The sequence below is a fragment of the Halictus rubicundus genome, chromosome 7, assembly GCF_050948215.1.
Source record: "Halictus rubicundus isolate RS-2024b chromosome 7, iyHalRubi1_principal, whole genome shotgun sequence".
NCBI lineage: Eukaryota > Metazoa > Arthropoda > Insecta > Hymenoptera > Halictidae > Halictus > Halictus rubicundus.
In genome coordinates this window covers 4888122-4908558 of record NC_135155.1, presented here as the reverse complement: position 1 = coordinate 4908558, position 20437 = coordinate 4888122, and the positions used below count along the sequence as shown (strand labels likewise).

The following is a 20437-nucleotide window of genomic DNA, read 5'->3' as shown; positions in this document are numbered from 1 at the left end:
TAAATCGTACAAAACATAGAATTACTTCAAGTGAATTCCAGAATGGAAAGGCTTAAATTAAATTGGAAGCACAGTGATTTCTCTATATATATGTCGCCAAGGCCTGGATGATAAACGTCGCGGAATTATCCCCACTACCGTGGGTTATACATAACACGGCTCTGTTTCCTGAACGATACACGACGCTGGCAAGACCCGCGATGTTGACATATATCGAGAATTCACTGTATAGTGGTGACGATAGGGACCTCGAAGAAAACGCCTCATATGTTCATTAATTTTTTTGGAATTTTTGGTTCAGCAGAACAGAAGACACAGAGCATAATTCGCTAAAAGCGTGTTCACCCTATAACTACCCCTAAGGTAGGGGTACTGATTTAATACTTTGCACACAGGGCTTTCTTTGAGCGCCTCGTCTAATGGTGTGACCAAAACGAATTTGGTTTACTGTTGTAAATTAACGTATGCTATTTCGTTAATTTTCTCTGCATTTTATTTTAAGGAGTTAATCAATTTGACAGATAAGCAACTTGTGCAGACACGTAAGAGTATTTCTTGACATAAACGGTTCGTGCGATTGGCATTATAAATTTGGACATTTCATACGTAACAAGCCAATAATTATAGATTTTTATGTAAGAGATTCGAGGACGATAATACGAACGTACCCATTCTTTTGGAGCTCCTCCAAGTTGCTCGCATTCCACTCGCTTCCTAGATAAACATGGTCGAATATTTCAGTCGGCGCGTCCATTTGGCCCAGAATGGTCAGCATTTCCTCATCGATGAATGGCTTAAACTCCCCGAGATCCATATCGAGATCTTCCTCGAGACGACCTCGAATGTACTTCGAGGTCACTTCGTCGAGGTCTACGGACATCATGATCTCCTTCAACGTCGACCGGATCACGCGTTCAGTCTCGTCCCTTTCTCTGGGCCTATTCCGAACAGAACAGAAATCATGTACTCGGTCCTTGAATCGATAATGAACACATAATGTTTCTTACAGCATAAGATGATAATTCTTCGCATTCGTTTAGCAGCGCGGAATTTTTAGTCTAACAATAAAAATGTTCTGCATCTGTCGCAAACTCTATAAACATTTCTAAAGTACTTAATCGTCCTGCCGAAGTAACGAAATAAGAATAAATACATACTGAATAAATACATAATAGCGAAATAAATATAATGTAATCATCGTAACTGCGAAAGAAAACTATGTACAATTAGAAAACGTTATAAAATAGCTCTTTATGTTTAAAACAGTTCTCTCACGAAGCAATAAATCAGCTATTCACAGGTCAAATCGATTAACAATCTTTCAAATTTTTTTCCATTTTTTCGCCAAAGTATTTCATTAAGGTTCAACCTTTTACACTTAGAAGAATTCTTAACCTTTAGAGAGCCGGCATTTTTCCCTTGAGAACGTGAATTTTCTTTACGAAAAATAAAAAAAAAATGTACATATATATATATTTGTATATAAAAAATATATACAGGCTGTCCCAAAAATGTTGTATTTCCTCGGAAGGGGTGACTCCTGACGGAATTTGAAGTAACTTTTTCCTTTGCGAAAATGTTCTGCGTGGTTCTGTTAAGGAGTTATTAGCGAAAAACGCGGACCAATCAGAGCGCGGATACAGCTGAGCGCAGCGGTGGCATTGGCTGAACCGGGGTCCCTCTGCTATAGCCGCGTTCTGATTGGTCCGTGTTTTTCGTTAATAATTCCTTAACAAAGCCGCGGAGAAGATTTTCGCAAAGGAAAAAGTTGCTTCAAATGATCTCAGGAATCCCTTTCAAGGAAGTACAACATTATTGGGACACAGTTTCTTCTCATGGGATAAACATTACCGATTCACCGAGAAATTTGTACTCGAATGGTTACTAAAACATATGCACGTGTTTATAACGTTTAGATATCACTCAGAGAAATTCATCGTAATTCCAAAAATCGGGAATCGAAATACTCAGTTTTTTTTTTAATTCTATTCGTTGATTACTTGAACTTTTACATTCTTGAAAATTTATTCCAAGAACTCAGCTGCTTGCGTTATTTAACGAATTTATATGTCTATTGCAGAAACAGAAAACGGGCGTAGAAAAACAAGTTACGGGGAGAAATAATTTATGGAGCATAAAGTGGTTGACATTACACGTCCTTGACATTTCCGAGGAAAAAACGTTGCTATATGGATAATCTCGTCGAAAGGAAACCACTTCCACGAGGAAACTGTTCCCGCTAGCTCGTATCGAATTTCACTATAAAATGTATTCTGCAATCTCAACTATTCGCAACCAGTTCTAGAGCCCGGCTAAAGTATGCGGACCCAGCATGTGGATGCAGAATTACCTACTGTTCTCAACACACGGCGGAACAGTCGCAGAAACTCGAAATAATCGAAGGAGAGTAATAAATGAGTGTTTTGCCCGCCACCGTCGTCGTGATCACGCTACAATCGAAATCGCTGAAACTGTGTCATCGAACGTCAACTTTGGCAAAACATCAAGCTGAATTTGCGTCAACGACGGTTGTCAATTACTTTTTGTTGCTCGTGCAGAATTTACGAGTAGGAGGACTGACGAATCATGCTGATCGATCCTACACACCCAATTTTGTATAGCCACTTGGTAATATTTATAAAATAATTCACTGTGTATAAATTGTAATGTAAAACAGTAAAAAAGTGCTACTATGTTTTGATACGTATTATCCTTACAAGTGTAATATAATATTTTCGGATGTTTTTGTTTATATTTATGCTGCAGATGAACTTACAAAAAAATGATCGTATATGGTGAGCAGTAAATAGTTAATTTTATTTTTAACTGTACGTACGTTTTAGGTATTGAATATTTTACTTGGATAACGATATGTTCTTAAAATAAATATGTAAATATAGAATGTTCCATACAGCACAAATTTATTTTGAAATATTTCTGTTTAATGTTCATTGAAAATCGTTAGCGATGTTTTCTTGTAATCCATAATACTAATGAATAGACCGGATTTTGTGCATTTATGGCACAAGCGAGTAGATCAAATACAAAATAGAAAAACATTTAAAGAATTTAGGAGCAAAGTTGTGTTAGTTTTATCTGATTATAATTAATATAAAAAGGAATAAATGTCTACGTAGCTTTTGTGTCTTGCAATGAACGTAGACCTTTTCTCATTGTGTGCATAATAAATCCGTCTACTAATAACCGTCAATTCGTCGATAAGATTTAACAAATTATTATATTTCGTTCGCAGGAGGAAATATCATTTAGGAAAAGGAATTACCGATGCAGATATATTTTCAAAAATGCGTATTTGCATAAACTTCCGCAGTCTTGTTCTATCGATAACGAGGCAATCAGAACTTATTAAGAAGAACAGGAAACTTTGTAATTAGTCGAACCAGTTTCCCTCTGGAAACATGTATAACTACGGACTTCACGTGGATAGACAAGCCATCGGTTGAAAAAAGAAATGATCGTAACGACTAGATTGCGGATTTGATGCGATCACTGTGATCGTGAGTCCAAAGCTTGGCGTGCACTGAAATGTTTCATAAAATTTAATAACGTTCTCGTTTTCTTTGGCTCCGATTTCTGCAGATTAGTCCATAAATATCTACATTTGCGCAAACATCCGCAATTTAGAAGTAACATAGGGGGTCATCCACGCGATTAGCATATTTATAAAATATGTAACATTTCCTTCTATTCCCGGAGAAATCATTATACGATGATTCGAACAAGTATTTCAACACTGGACTCATTTTAAAGCGCCACTTTTGCCATCCGTCGTTCATTTTAGCGAAAAATTCATTTCACGTCATCTCAAAATTCTTTTTAGTGACTGAAATCATCGTAAATTTAAAGATCGAAGCCTCCCCTTTTCAACGAATGTTTAAAACGTGATCCACGATGTTTCCTAGTCGATCTATTGAGCTTCGAACGAAAGGTGTGCCGCCATCTTTGCAATAAAATATCGCAGTTAAATTTTAAGCAATCTTCAAATCTACAGGGTGTTCACTTGAAAACAGCCGAATATCTCGAAAAGTATGAAAGATTTGAGTGGCGTGCTCAAGGTCATTTGAAGGTCAACTTTGTTTTTTCAAATACCTATATTTTTTATTATAGAATCTCATTGCACGTAAGAATGCCAGCAATTTTCGTAGGATACTTTTTTTTATCCGCGCACTAGTTTCGGAGATATTTAAAGAGAAGTAGAGCGAGTTATACTGCGAGAAAGTTTGTAATTTCTTTATAACTATAACAAATTTTCAAAATGTTCTCCGTTGTTTTCTAAACAATAATACAGACGATTCTCAAATTCTGAACGAACATTTTTGAAGGTGTCTGTTGGAATAGCTCTACATTCCTGTACAATTCTGCGACGCAAATCGTTGACGCTTTCTGGTTGTGTTTTATAAACGACAGACTTTTAAGCGTCCCCACAAAAAGAAGTCGAATGGAGTTAGATCTGGTGATCTTGGTGGTCACTCGATAACACCTCTTCTACCGATCCATCTAAGTGGGAATCGATTGTTTAACCACTGGCGAATTACAAAAGTGTTCGAAGTACAATAAGATGCAATAAGATCACACAATAAAAAATATAGGTTTCCATTTGAAAAACAAAGTTGACCTTCAAACGACCTTGAAATCGCCACTCAAATAAAAAACTTATACTGCCCCCCTCTTTCCCCCTCGAAATCCTTGGACTCGTGTTTCACACTTTTTTCATATCTTTCATATTTTTCGAGATATTCGGCTGGAAAGTTTTCGAATGAACACCCTGTGTAATACATTCATTTAGAAAATTACATGTACTAATTTTTGTTATAAATATGTAAAATCAGCAGTCCAGCGGAAAGTGATAGATTTCCTAAGGATCGCGCGCGCTGCGTTACGATTCAACGTGAAAACATGCAGAACATGAATTCGCGATCGCTGGGCACATGTGTTGCCAGTGGCAAACGCGCGTCGGTGCAAGGCTGTCGTTTGCAGAATATCATCAGAATAAGATAAAGAATAAAGTTTTCGAGAACGTCGGTCAGGACTCACTTGGTGCGTACGCTGTCCGGTGACGGTGGTCTTCGGGATTCCAGATTGTCCATAGCATGCCACTCGTTGAGACATGAGCGATCGCTCTCGATTCGTTCTTCATAGTAACTGACCCAGTCGTGTGACAGGCCACCCAGGAAGTAGTTCTGTTCGCGCGCCTTACTCGAAACCTTGTGCAACGTCTGCAAGGCCGACCTGAAACAAAAATCGGTACACAGGCTGTTAACCGAGAACGAACGAATACAACAGAACGCCGGGTTTCTATGGCAAACTTCACTCCACCTTCGACGGTGAAACTGCAGAACGGCTACGTGCCCTCCGATCATAATGATTTTTTGGACATGTATAGACTGCGGAACTTTGTGCATTTATGACTTCCGAAAATTTTCAATAAACGCTACACTATAAAATTCCACAGAATTTAGTACGATTTTTATTTATGTCGGAACTACAGGAACCGCTGGTACTGAAAATACGATTTCATGTGATTCCACTGTCTTAAAATTTGCCGACAAAAATGAAAGATTGCATAAACATCCACAGTCTAGTTATATATTTCAACATGTTTAACAACTTTTTCCTTTGCGTGTCAGTGGCGGTTTCGCTCAGTTTCGAAGAAACAGTAGTGCAGTGTTTACTCGATACTTGTCCGAATCACGGGTCTAGCCACGGACATATATCGGCCAGGAGATACTATTCTTTAATCCTCGGCGACCGAGATCTCTCGAGCTTCTTGGCCCCTCACGGGGTATACCCCGCGGCAGTGGGGATAATTCTGGGACTTTTATCGGCTAGGCATTTGCGACAAATATAAAGTAAACCCTGTATATCCGTAACTGTCATCGTCGGATTTGCCGTGTGACAGTTCCAGTAGAGACTTCTACAGTGTCGAACGTAAAGAAATTTATCATAGTAATTAGTAGTTTAATCTTCTGGGCTCGCGTGGATCCTAACCAAATATGACATACTCCACGTGTTGGCAAAGAAATACATTTTTTAAACTAGCCTACTATTTAGTTACTATTTAGTTTACTTTAATTTTGTTTAAATTTTTAGTTTACTTGTTTCCAGTTGATCATAATATACAGCAGCACGTGCAACCAACGCTAAAATGTTTAGTCGCACAGGAAATGAGACATCGTACAGGTGCTACCGAGTATAGGATGAGAATTAAATACCGCTCAAGTTATTTGTTTTAAAATGACAGTCCTAATTGTATATTAATAAACGCGAGCTAATCGGCCGCCAATCAAATAGAGAAAAAGAGAAGTAGGTCAACAAAGAAAGTATTGGTTCGAATTCAATTTATGTTATACATTCGTCGTAAAAGTTGATTGTATTTCCAGTTCGGACGATCATCGCGAATGTTTCATTGAAAATCATTATTTCCATCCTTTTTCGTCTTTCATCTCTCGCGTTCGCCGTAGATGAATCATCGTGATGATCGTACAAAGTGAAAAGGTGTAGAGTCGACTTTATCTCGTTTAATTAATCGGCAAATTAACCCCTTGACATACAATTTCTCGCGGCGAAGAGTGCAAACAAAATCTGTTAGGTATGAATGTTATTCCTGTCTTTTAGGTCGGAATAAAATTCTCTCTTTCCGTTATAACGTAAATAATAGATCGCAGATTTTTATGCAACGTAGCTACGTAGACGTTCATTTATTTTCTTAATAATCTGTCAGTTAACACCACCAGTGTTTTGAAATACTTCAAATGTTTTCACTGTTTTGTATTTAATCTACTTATTTTTGTCACAAACGCATAAAATCCACAATTTAGTCCTATTCTGATTTATAGATTTACAGATTGTTCTATTCTGATTTATATAGATCTATAGTTAGAGTACGGAGTTTTATGTAAAATAGAAATTGTTTGTTAAAACAATAAAGAATGCAACACTAAAAAAGTTTTGTCTTCCTCTGAGCATTTTCAGAAATTAAAAATAATATATGCACTTAAATCGGATTCATTTCTTTTTTTTTTTTTTTGGACGAAATTATCACAGTTTAGAAATTATCATTAGACTGCGGATGTTTATGCAAAATAAAATTTGTCTACATCAGTTGCAAGAGACAGGAGCAAAGTAGACATTTATTTCTTCTCTTAATCATCTTAAAAGATTGGAAATAATTTATGGATCTTCTTAAATTCTTTTAATCTTTTTACTCGTTCAAATAGCACCCACTCAATCATCACAGTCGGAAGTATGTTTTCAAATGCTTTCTGGGACCACTTTGTCCTTTCGCAGGAACAGCTAGAAGCGTTTTCGACCTAATGGGGTGAAACAATTAAGTCGACTTACGAACGAAGCCTGGGCTACATTCACCCATTGTAGCGCCTTCTAGGATTGCACGACCCTAAATCAAACGGTCGAGTGTTTCGCAAACGTTGCGACACTGCCTACGAAACAGGACTGCAGGATCTACCTAGCGAACGAATGTAAAGATGAACTTTCATCGCAGGTGTGCGAAAATGTTTCCCCAAGGACGGCGCAAGCAGTTCGACCTGCTTCGAAGTTACCATTACTCATCCAATTTTTCATTGGTTTTTGCCGGCTGCAAATTTACCGAAAGAGCAGTGACTCTGACATTTGCGGACTTTAACGCTAGATTTACGGACCACCAAAGCCGGCCATTACCCGTCACTTTATACAAATAATTGGGAATGCATCGGATTGTAACATAAATTCGAAACCTCAATGTCTTCTTTTCATTCATTAAAACAATCTATCAATTGCAAAATCGTAGACTGTCAGCAGTTTCTATTTAACCACAATTATCTGCATTTGCAATGAATCACAACTCGAAATTAGAAGTTATTTATGAATTTATATTTTAAGCCCATATTCATGGAGATTTTCCAGCGATTTTCACCGTAATATACGTAAAAAAAAATGCAAATAAAAATTGGGGAAATGAAATAAAATGAAAAATGAAAATGAAATAGAGATTATTTTCTAATTTTCTAAGTACCGGCATTATGAATTTATATTTTAAGCCAATATTCATGGAGATTTTCCAGCGATTTTCACCGTAATGTACCTAAAAAAAATGCAAATAAAAATGGGGGAAATAAAATAAAATAAAAATGAAATAGAGATTATTTTCTAATTTTCTAAGTACCGGCATTATGAATTTATATTTTAAGCCAATATTCATGGAGATTTTCCAGCGATTTTCACCGTAATATACGTAAAAAAAAAATTGCAAATAAAAATGGGGGAAATAAAATAAAATAAAAATGAAATAGAGATTATTTTCTAATTTTCTAAGTACCGGCATTATGAATTTATATTTTAAGCCAATATTCATGGAGATTTTCCAGCGATTTTCACCGTAATATACGAAAAAAAAATTGCAAATAAAAATGGGGGAAATAAAATAAAATAAAAATGAAATAGAGATTATTTTCTAATTTTCTAAGTACCGCCATCATGAATTTATATTTTAAGCCAATATTCATGGAGATTTTCCAGCGATTTTCACCGTAACATACGTCAAAAAAAAATTGCAAATAAAAATGAAGAAAATAAAATGAATTCGAGATTATTTCCTAATATTCCGAGTACCGGCATCCTGTCAATTAGCAACTTGTTTTTCATTCACTCTGTCACGTGCGATAGTAACTCCTAATAAGCCTACGCGTATCGTGTACGCGACGAGAAAAAAGTGCGGCTCTGAATCCGTCGAACGTAAAATTATATTTAGCCTCCGTCAGGTACGCTTAAGAGCAAGTTTATTTTTATCGCTGTCTTCGGACGCTAACCGATGCCCCTAGATCGCGAATAGATCATTTTCATCCACTTCTGCGACGCGATTAGAATAAAACCGGCTCTCTCCCCGGGTATGTATTTCTCGATTTTCAACCGGCGAGGGAAGGTCGTTGACGGAATACGTATTCCTTCTTTTCTCTGTCAGTCGTCGACGAGTCCTCGGAGAGTTTTGCGTAACGGTCGCAGGTTGTAGACAGACGCGTATTTATAATTAAACATTTTACGTAACGCGTACACACTCAACCGATACCGATACTATCGATACCCTTGCCGGTCACCACGCCACTGCCAAATCCTTCAGGCGTCCGCTTAACACCTTAACCTTTAATTAACTCCGTGGGGTCGTTGCAATTGAAAAACTTTCACGTATATTACCGTTCATAATAAAAAAAAAAACTGGAAATTATACATTATTAACCGTTTGCACTCGAAGCTACTTTAATTCCAAAACGAAACATTTATTCGGACCTAGAATATTTCCCTTCTATATACTTTTTTTCATGTTGTACATACGAAAATGGTGCAATATACTAGTACAATACTGTAATGTTTAGTAATTTATTAAATACAAACAAATTTAATAATGTAAAAAATATTTTGAATAAAAATACAACAATTTTTAGGGTTAACACCGGACTTAAGGGTTCTGAATTTTTTAATTTACAAGTTATTGGGGTTGCAAAGATTCAACGTATGTATTTCTTGGAACAAGTATCATTTGATTAAAATTATTTATATTTTCTAACCCTAACCCTAATGCAACGATATCAACTAAGAGTTGGAAGAAAAATTGTCCACGATTATGGTACTTTACCTAGTAGCCCTGGCGACGCCAGTAAAAACTATGCTCCTCTTTCGAAGGTTCTCCAGGATCCACAAAATCACTGACAAGACAAAGAAGATCGTCACATGCACCGAAGCACGTGTCACCATGATTCTTCGTGGCCTTGCGACTCTCGTTTCCGTTACGGGTTTTCGAATGCCCTAGCAAGGGAATACGTCTCGCCGGCGGCAGCTCAAGCTAATTTCAGGATTTAGACACGATTAGGGTTGCTTCACTGGTCAGACTTCAGATAAATCGACTGTTTCGAAACATGACTAATTTGTTGAGAGTGGTCTTCACTTTTGCGTTTAATACTTCTCACATTCAAATCGATCCTCGTTTGCTCGAGTTTCAATGGAAAGCTATGTATAGTCAAACATAGTGGAGCCTCAGACTTGTTAACAAATAATTTAATAATTTAACTCAATCTCGTTAAATATTAAATTGAAAAAATGTTAATCTATCTACTGAAATTCACACTTTAATAGACAGATTTAAAGAAACTGAAAGACACAAGATTTCGGTCGCTTTGCGGGCTCTTTTAATACATTACAAGTAACATGTGTTAAATGCTACTGAAACGTAGCGTTTCTTTTTTTATTTTCTCACAATTTAACACACTGTAAATGCACGGGGTTCTGCAATCACGACAATGTTAACTCTTTTGATCGAACACCTTTTGCCAAGAGTACTTCACTGTATTCTAATGCAATAATATTAGAAGACACTTCACTTGAAAAACAAATGTCGAGATAATGAAACGTTCAGAGTACTCGAAGGCTCTACTACACACGTGTACACACCCACGCCCATAAACGTTAGAACACCTACGAAGGATAGAGTTGAACAATTTTTTTTTTTTTAATTACGTTACATCTGGAAAATTCGGTTTAAATTGATATTTTGAACTACAACAAACTTCCATGTTCAATACTGCGAATGTAAACTTTAATACGTGTAACAAACTGCGAATTTATATTCAACATGAACACTTTCCGAGTCAATTTTGCAAAGTAAAAATTGCGTGAACATGATTTTCTCCTTTTAATATTTTCCATGAGCCAAAAATAATAAATGTCATCGCAGTGTCGTTTTTCACCGATTCATTTCTGTCAACAAATGCGCAAAATCCGCAGTCTAGTAATAAAGATGTTTCTACCAAACTGTTATATTATATAAAACAACATTTGTTTCTTCTTAAAATATCTTTGAAGAAAGCTCTTAAATGGAATCTATTAACACTAGACCAACCACGCTGTAACATCAACTGGTTTCTGCGTCTGTCATCTTTTAAAAATAACTATTTATCGAGACAATGCGCGATGTTTTCACGAAATACGTCTGAATAAATCAACGTGCCCGGACCTCAAAAACATGTTCGCAATCCCGACAACTGCGAGATAAACTGTTCGGTGGTTGTAGCGTCGAGTAGTGCAACATTTTCAGTCGTTAGGCTTAATATTTATAAACGAAGGTGCGTTACACGTTGCTGGCAAAGAACACTCGAATATCACCGAAGCGTACAAGAAAATACTCGATTCGTATCACTCCGGTAACAGCAGCCTAGATCTCGGGCCTCCGCGCCGATCGAAGTTCAAGGATCGAAGAGAAACGGATAGGAAGCAGAAAAACCGTGAACCACTGTGACACACCATCGCCGCCATGTAAAATCCTGTGTTGCTCGACGCACCGTGGTCCGTCGAGATGGTACGCTCAAATATTTGCTCAGGAATGAGCACGAGCGTGCACGAGCGTCGGTTGATATTCACCGATCAACGGGTTTTTCTTAGCACGGCCACGTTCCGTCGACTGGCAAATACTCTGATTCGATCGTAGGATCTGGCAAATGAGAATAGCGTGCGTAGGACAGCCGGCTGCCAGTGGTGGGGGCGATGACAAACGAGCAAGTCCAGCCATATTTAGTGTTGATGGGCCGGCCTTTTTTTTTGTCGCCTTTTTCTTTTTCTTTCGCTTTCCATCGTTTCGCGCGCACGTGGAACCAGTCCCGCGAGTGGAACCGGAAACGCCAGGCGAGAGGATGACCTTTCAGAAGAAAGTAGATCTTGACCTGGGCGAAGTTTTATAGGTCCGTCGGGGAGTACAGTGCCGGGCAAAATGGTAGGACATTTTGCGCTTCAACACCTTCACGGTCCCGTGTCCCATATACACTCCGCGGAAATATTGTAACCAGGGGTGTGCGAGATTCCGAAAATATAGGGAACTCGATGGTCGGGACGAGTCGGGAAGAGGTCGCTCGGGTCGGGTCGGGTCCCCGAAAATGTCGAGATTCCCGAAGGAAACGGGTTTCCCGAAAAAAACGAGATTCCCGTAAGAAACGGATTTCCCGAAAAAAATCGAGATTCCCGAAAATTTCGAGGTACCCGAAGGAAACGGGTTTGTGCTAAAAAAATCGAGATTCTCGATAATTTCGAGATTCCCGAAAAAATCGAGATTCCCGAAGGAAACGATTTCCCGAAAATTTCAAGATTCCCGTAAGAAACGGATTTCCCGAAAAAAATCGAGATTCCCGAAAATTTCGAGGTACCCGAAGGAAACGGATTTGCTGAAAAAATCGAGATTCTCGAAAATTTCGAGATTCCCGAAGGAAACGATTTCCCGAAAATTTCAAGATTCCCGTAAGAAACGGGTTTCCCGAAAAATCGAGATTCCCGAAGGAAACGACTTTCCGAAAAAATCGAGATTCCCGAAAGAAACGCATTTCCCGAAAAATTGAGATTCTCGAAAATTTCGAGGTTCCCGAAGGAAACGGGTTTCCTGAAAAAAATTGAGATTCCCAAAGGAAGCGGATGTCCCGAAAAAATCGAGATTCCCGAAGTAAACGGATTTCCTGAAAAAATCGGGATTCCCGAAGGGAGTTTACAGTTTTTAATTTACATAGCCACCGCTAAAATAAGTTACTTCCGAAATTTTGCATGTGTCCGTTCATACGACCGAACTTGTTGCTCATTCTTTGTTCATAAAACAGCTACCAAAGATTGTGTATACAATTTTTGGGCGAAAAAAGAATGTTTTTACGGATGTTTCAATTTGTAGTATTTTTTAAGACTACTACCTGTCTATGATAAAAGTTTGACTGCTTGTGAATAAAAGAGGGCTGACTAATGCGGACACCGTTACATGTCCATTTTTATGGAACTGCGATTTCATCTCTGTCCCCATGACGAAATTTCTTCGAAATCTATTTTTGATCACGTCAAGTACTGTCTGCTGCTGTATTCATCTTGAATTATCTTGAAAATATTTGCACTAACGAAATTTCATTACGTTTCGATTTTCGAATCGTGTCGCGTTTGTAATAACTTCGATTTTTATATCGAATTAAAAATGAAATTAAATTGCGAAAGTAGAGTAAAATATACAAACTGCGCATGCAACATTTATCTATAAATATTTTAAATGTGTAACAAAATTCAAGCATGAATATTTGTTTAGGTAGTGTGAAAAGTTATTTATAAGGATGAAGCTTTATAATTGTTATCGCTTATCCTTTTCCTGACATTTAAACTGTGTAAGTAATTTGTTATATCGACTGCTTTGTATTTATGTTTACAATTAAATAAATACATGTATTACTTTACAAGAGTATAATTTGTAGAAGCTTGACACGCAAAATGTATAAATTCCTATAGCGAAATATGTTAAAATAAATTTTTAAATTCGAGATATCTAAATACTATACTTTTACAAGTATCTTTCATTTTTATTTCCCCGAATAAAACAAACTTTATTCTCGCTATTAGAATTTGTCTATTAGACCAAACGTTTAAAAATCTGTGAAAGATTTAAACAGCATCTTCTTTACGTCCTTATGTTTTTTTTTTAATTATCAGATTAAGTAGTATTAGTAGGGATCAATAAAGGATAATGATAATATAACTTTGTCCCTCATTTTTAAGCGATATTTTGCATACATAACATATAATAGTTAATACAGACAGAGTAAAATGGTTCAAGTTGCACAGTGATTCTTCAATTAAAGAAAATGCACGATAATTACCTATTTTTGGTGCCTTGAAAGGCGAATACTCCTTTAAGCGGTTACGTCTTCCTATGGGGCTCAAAAATATGCATCTTTAAACAATTCATGTGTAAAAAAATTATGAATTTGATTATGGCTGTGCATATGGCTTGACATCCATAAGTATGTTTATACAACGTAGAGTGCGTTTAAAAGCATAAAATAATTCAACCAAGTATTGAATTAATAATTCCAATTCATACACAGTAAACAGACATTTTCAAACATTCTTGTATGTAAAACCAAGAAACAAATTAATCTTGAACTACTATATCGTTTAAGAAAAAGTATTTAAATTACTGTACATTTCATTTCAAATGTACCCAACCCTGAATACGCGTCTTCAACAAAATATAAAATTTATAATTTCGGATACCAACGACACGCATAAAATGAATTTTCTTTACGTAAAATACAAGATTATGGTCGCCACGCGTGTTATGGTCGATAGCAAGCGTGTGAAACGCTGACGACAGCTTTGTCAATTCTGCTCCGATTAACTCGAAACTCGCAGTAAATATTCTCGAGACTGTGCTTTTGCGAAGTACAATCGAAATTCAAAAATCGAAAAGATCAAAGTCCGCGAATAGAACGGTTGAGGGCATAGATTTTCTTGAATCGTCCAGCGTAATGATCTAACCACGTAGCTATTGTAGATCGCGGCAGCACATCTTGCCAGTGGTTATTCTTCGAAGCAGAACGGAGGTGCGTGTACAATTCCTTGAATCCTCGAACACGTTCTACGTTGTAGTCACAACAGTGAAAGGAATGGAAACGATTACACTTTTAGCATGCGCGAGACCGCGGCGGGAACAACTAGTGACATCAACAGCGTCTGGTCGAAGCATTAACTACCGTTGATAACGATCTCACCGACACCCGTTTGTCGCTGCTTAGGGTCGCCGCTGACCAGGACACTGTGTTAACGACCGCGCAAATGCGCTCCACATTTTTCTCCAATCTCGTTTCGCGCCGAAAACTGTTCCGATTTTGTCGCGACCAAAGAGTCCATGGTAATTTTCATTTTTCTCCTACTACTAAATAATGTTCTTTACCTGTAACACTGTTCTGTAAACTTTCAGATTTCTACACCTCCGTTTAACGGTAATTTGGGTGTCGAAAGACTAAAATTCTCCTTTTTTCACTTATTAATATTAAAAATATTTATATGAAATAAAAGCAAAAATGAAGCTACGAACTAGCTTTATTTAGGATATTTTTCTCGGAATTTTAAATTAGTTATTAACACTAGATTCACAGAACCCGTCACAATGGCGGGTTCTAATATTCTTAATTTAAAATTATTAAGATTCCAACGATGCATACTTTTTGTATACATTATTGTAAAAATATTGCTAAAAATGTGGGTAGCAGGTTCTTGTTATTTTTACACAGTAACGCAAAATAGTCACTTTTAGTGCTCCGTAAACCTAGTGTTAAGGGGGCCGGCATGGTTTGAAATCCGTATACGTATGCAAGGGTCAAAACCTTTTCAAACTACCGCTTCAATATTGCAATGAGCAATTTAGAAGTGGTTAATTTTGTTTCCTAAAAGTCCAATCTACGTCTGTATAGAGCCCAAATTGCGAATTTCTACCTCATCGTGGAGTAATTTGTAATATTCGCCAGAAAATTCGAATTCTGAAGCAAGTATGACGTCACAAGATGGCTGCCGCTGAGAGATTCTCTTAATTTCGAGAGATTTAGTGTTCGTATCGAAAAAAAGGCTCTATACAGACGTAGCAAAGACATGTACAAACACGGTGGTATACATTTTTAATTGATTACTTACTTATTTAAGACGTAAAATGTCTAGAAAAAAAGGCACAGCGTAACATAGCGTGACAGTCAAGGCCAAATGCCTGCCGGCCCCCTTAAGGGTTGAAGAAAAATTATCTTTTTCAGTATTGTACTTCCTCGAAAGTGATGATTCCTGACATCATTTAGAAGAACTTTTTTCTTTGCGAAAATGTTCTCCGTGGCATCGTTTAGGAGTTATTAACGAAAAACGCGGACCAATCGGAACACCGTTTTGCCGGACCGGCTTGCGGCTCGGCCAATGCCAGCGCCAACGTTCGTCGTAGCCGCGCTCCGATTGGTCCGCGTTTTTCGTTAATAACTCCTTAACGAAGCCGCGGAGAAGATTTTCGCAAAGGAAAAAATGATTGCAAATCACCGCTGGAATCGCCCCCTTCAAGGAGTTGCAACATTTTTTAAATATCCTGTATATCTTGTAGAGAGTAAACGGAATTGTTTCTTTTGCGTCTGAGTCTGTTTCTCATTGAAATCAGCAACGTCTCGACGAAAAAGCAACAATGAATAAGCCGAGGGAAAGAATGGCGCTGGCATGAATTGAGCGTAGCCTTTGTGGCGTTCGGTGCCATTATTCCTGCCAGGACGTTAAAAATGAGATTTACTTTTATGCGCAACGGATGCGAAGGTGCGCGCGACAGTTCCTAAAATAAGAAAAAGGCGATCAACTGCAACAAAACTTGAAATAACAAATAAATAATTGCTGTATGTTTTGCAGACTAAGAATACCTACCCACGGAGTAAACAAAGTGCTGTCGTGCAGCAGGCTGAACCATAACGAATTTAAGTATATGTAGTAACGTTTCGAAATATGAGAATGGCGCACCGTGCTTATGAACAATTTCTGACAAAACTACTTTGTCTTTAATTTTTTCTTTATCAATTTATTTTCCATTTTAACGAGACCAAACGCGACATAATTCGGAACACATGTGCTTGTTCAATTCGCGAAATATGTAAACTTTTTCATGGATTTTCTCGCCAAGAATTTGCAAAACGTAACAAAATGGAAGCCACTATAGTGGCGGTATACCGTTCAAAAAGATGAGACGCACGAAATCCACTGTACAATGTGGTGTCAAATTTGTTTAATCTTAATTATAATGAATTATTAGCATTGATCAGTAGGATTCTATAAGTGTCGCGGGCTCAATGAAGTTTGCTCTGCAGTAGAAGAAGGAACTCGTTAGCCTCGAACACGAGGTCGATGGGCGTCGACCAACGAAAATCCATCCCGGCTATCATCGGTTGCCATAATCACAGACCAGGCCGTGCAATGGTCTGAGAATTCGACGAGATGCAACCTGCTATACATCGACGCCTGTCGGCTTGATAGGCGGAACCAGTTTAGAAAACCGTTGCTGGTTCACTCCCACTGATCAAGGTTCGATAAAAACGATTTCTTCGGGAATCACGCTGATTGGCCTGCTCTGCAGCGTGCAGAAATTATCACAGTGACGGGGAATTTCCCGATTTATGGAGGAAAAATCAATTTTTAACCTGTCTCGATTATTTGTAACTCGTAGTACGTAGTTTCCAAGTAGTTTATAAAAATTGGTTCAGCTACTGTGATTAGTAGACTGCAGATTTTATGCATTTATAACAACAATGAGTAGATGTAATTCAAAATAGTAAAAAGATTTAAAAAGTTTAACAATGTTGGTACACACCATTTTTAACATATAAAAATTATTAATGAGCAAAACAAATTTTTACTTAGCTCCTACAGATTTGCAATTGGGTATATAAACATTTTATTTTGCATAAAGATCCAGTCTAGTAATTAGCTATGTTGCGGATTTAATGCATACATGACAAAAATGAGTAGATGTGATTTTAGTCATAAGATTAGAGGACTGCAAAAGTGTGAATATATTAGTGTCACTACATTAAAATTATTAGTGAAAAATGTAAATTTATATTTATAGTAAAACTTATCATTATTATAGGAATGTGTATGCCTCTAATTATTTAGAATTTAAAACTCAACTTACATGGATTTGTCTACAAGTTTAAATAATATTCCATGTGGAAAAAATTCAACAACTTTAGAGGTGACCTAATAAAAAATCGAATTTCCAGATCTTTCCTCATTCTCCCAAAAATCTCACTTCGAGCTATAGAAAGTTGGCACAGCAAACGTTCTACGATTTTCTACCCGCGGTGTACTATAAAAGATAACAGTTTTAATTTAATGGAAAGTATACTCCGTCTAGAAATTGACATACAACTTGTACGTAACTATTAACTTGGTGCATTTGAACCGGCCGTTTCACAGAAAGGAGTTCAAGCGAAAGTATTTTTCATTTTTCAACCACTTCATTGGTTCAAAACAATTTCTCTTAGCATGCTTCTCAACGAATGATCTACAATTAGTCATTTCATTCTTCGTAGAAATTCATAGAAATTGACGATGTTTGGTAAAACAAATTTATAGAATACATTCTTACTCTTCACCTTTTCAATTAACAGTCTCTTGAAAATTATCTATGAATTTGTCTGCATAGGGGATAGATTAGCATTGCATACCTATTTCTATGATCACAAAACAGCCCTTAACGCAGAAAATAAATAATGCATGACCGTTTCTATTCATTGGAATTGTCTTGAGCAGACTTTAATTATACAAAACTTGAAAAATAATGAAAATAATCCTATTTTTTGATAGTTAGTTTAATTTACTTAATAGCAGCATACGGAGACAAAAGTTATTATGCGGACACTGAAAACTTTATACGTTTTCTTTTTCTCGAAACGACTCTTCCACAGTTGGTTGACGAGTTTAAGAGAAAAAAAGTACTGATTCGATCAACCTGAAATTTTCACTGTATGTTAAATAATAGTTCTTCTATCTTCTATTCCATTTTTAAGCTTCTATCATTTTGTAAATTTTCAATACAGCCTCCGAAAATTTCTTTTTCATCTATTAAACTAATTGTTCTAACTTCTGACAAAAATTCAGGTCATTGTATCCACATTCAAAAGGGTAAACTTTTTCAAAGAATGTACCCAATACCTATGGTGTAGACCGCGGATCTTTATGCAAAATAAAGATTCTTTCCGCTTTAAATAATCTTCATAAAGCAAGTTGGAAATAATGCATTAGGGTTCTTAAGGGTTACTAGGTTTACGGAGCACTAAAAGTGACTATTTTGCATTACTTTATAGATATAACAAGAACGTGCTACCCCCATTTTTAGCAATATTTTTCAAATAATATATACGCAAATAAATAAATTTGCTAAATAATTTCTCATGTATGCATCCTTAGAATCTTAATAATTTTAAATTAAAAATAATATTGCCCATGATATTGACGGGTCCCGTAAACCTAGTGTTAAATTCTTTGAATCTTTGTACTACTTTAAATTGCACCAGCTCTTATACTTTTGTTTTACAAAAAAAAAAAAAGGATGCTAAAAGTCCGCCGGTCTTTCGTCAAAAAGAAAGAGAAATTCGCTCGTTAATTTGAATTTAGCTCGACTTGGATTTCACGTGCACCAAGGCCAGTAATGTATGGTCGTCGCTGAACAAAATGGTAAGCAGCGCGCACGAGTTATGCTCGCCGTTCAGTGACACCGGCGCGGTCTTGCTATCAACTAGGAAGTCGTAGCCTGAAATTTATTTGCAACTTTTCTTTTAATGGGAAAGCGCCCAGTAGATTTTTTGCTCGGATCGCGAAATCGCTTTGGCGTGGCGGTCGGGGGACACTGCGATTTCTCTGTGAAAAAGTGAAAACGGGAGACGAAACCCGTGTAGACCTATGCAGAGAGACAGAAAGAGAGAGAAAGAGAAAGAGGGAGAGAGAGATAACGAGCCAATGACGTCTAATAAAACGTCTCTGGCGAAACGCTGCCGGTTAATGGTCACTGAACTGATAATTGGCGATGGTGTTCGCGTGTCCGGGCCGGTGAACGACCAATAAAAATCGTCCCGGGAATCTGAGCAACGATCGGGAACGCGTCGTATCGAGTATCGATGGTCTTATCATCGCGGCGAGGTGTCACTTTGTGCCGATGTGTTCGTCATCCGGTTGGAAACCGGTTCGGGGCCCGCGAAGGTTCATTGATTCCCCGTTAATCCGGGAGAGCTCTTCCTGCTCCTATTGAGACACGTTTAGCTGCGCGTTAACAAGTTCGCCCGGATAAAAGACGAGGAAGTTTAACGTTGCGTAATCAGAACCAAAGGCGACGCGACGCGACGTCTCGAATCGATCCTAATCGGAGATGTTGGATCGTTCCGCCGCGGTCAAGAAAGAGGAATACTTATTTGCCACAGCACAAAACCACACCCAAACCTGTTGCCGACGACCTGGAAACCGGCAAACCCGATAGCTTTTGTGCTGGCGACATGAACAAAAACCGCACTAGCAATGAGATTAAAGACAGTCACCGTCGGAGAGAAGAGGAGCTGAAGTTTTACCAAGAGAAAAATTTCACTATTACTATAATAATTATAGTAATATAACTCGTCCAATGGCATAAAAGTGCTTGTGTTCCACGGCACGCACATCGTCAATTTTTGGCCTACTTCTAACGCTTATATTACCAAATATCTGCACAATCTCGTCAGCTGATGACCAGCGCGCGCTAGATTGAACCTTCCCCTTTCGAACGAGCCATTTTCCGGCGAAAAATATTCTCATATAAGGACGAAAAGTTGTGTTGCACGTAAACCCATTTTTCGCCTATTTTTGTCGGTAACGTGGTCACTCTACTTTATCGCGAATCTACGGGGTCTTGGCTCTTAAGTTTCCGGAATTTTTTAGAAATCGATATCGCAGTCAAAAATTTCGAAAAAATGCACGGTTATGCGTGCTAATGGGCAGAATGTTCATGAATTTTTTCGTAATTTTTGGTTGCGCAGAACAGAAGAAATAGAGCAAATTAAGCCGCGTTCACCTTATAACTACCTTTGCGGTAGGGGTACCG

At 37.5% G+C, this 20437-nt stretch overlaps 1 protein-coding gene across 3 annotated transcripts in view; it reads right to left on the bottom strand.

Annotated features, from left to right (window-relative positions):
- Positions 1-20437, bottom strand: part of Ssh (Protein phosphatase Slingshot) — a 103389-nt gene that overhangs the window by 5892 nt on the left and 77060 nt on the right. For 2 of the 3 annotated variants that reach the window (XM_076790598.1, XM_076790599.1), the window contains 2 exons: positions 5056-5250; positions 669-938 (listed from right to left, as the gene is read on the bottom strand). In XM_076790598.1, the coding sequence (XP_076646713.1) occupies positions 669-938; positions 5056-5250 (465 nt within the window). Of the gene's footprint in view, positions 1-668; positions 939-5055; positions 5251-9646; positions 9993-20437 lie in introns of those variants that run through there. The other variant, XM_076790600.1, reaches the window with a different exon arrangement.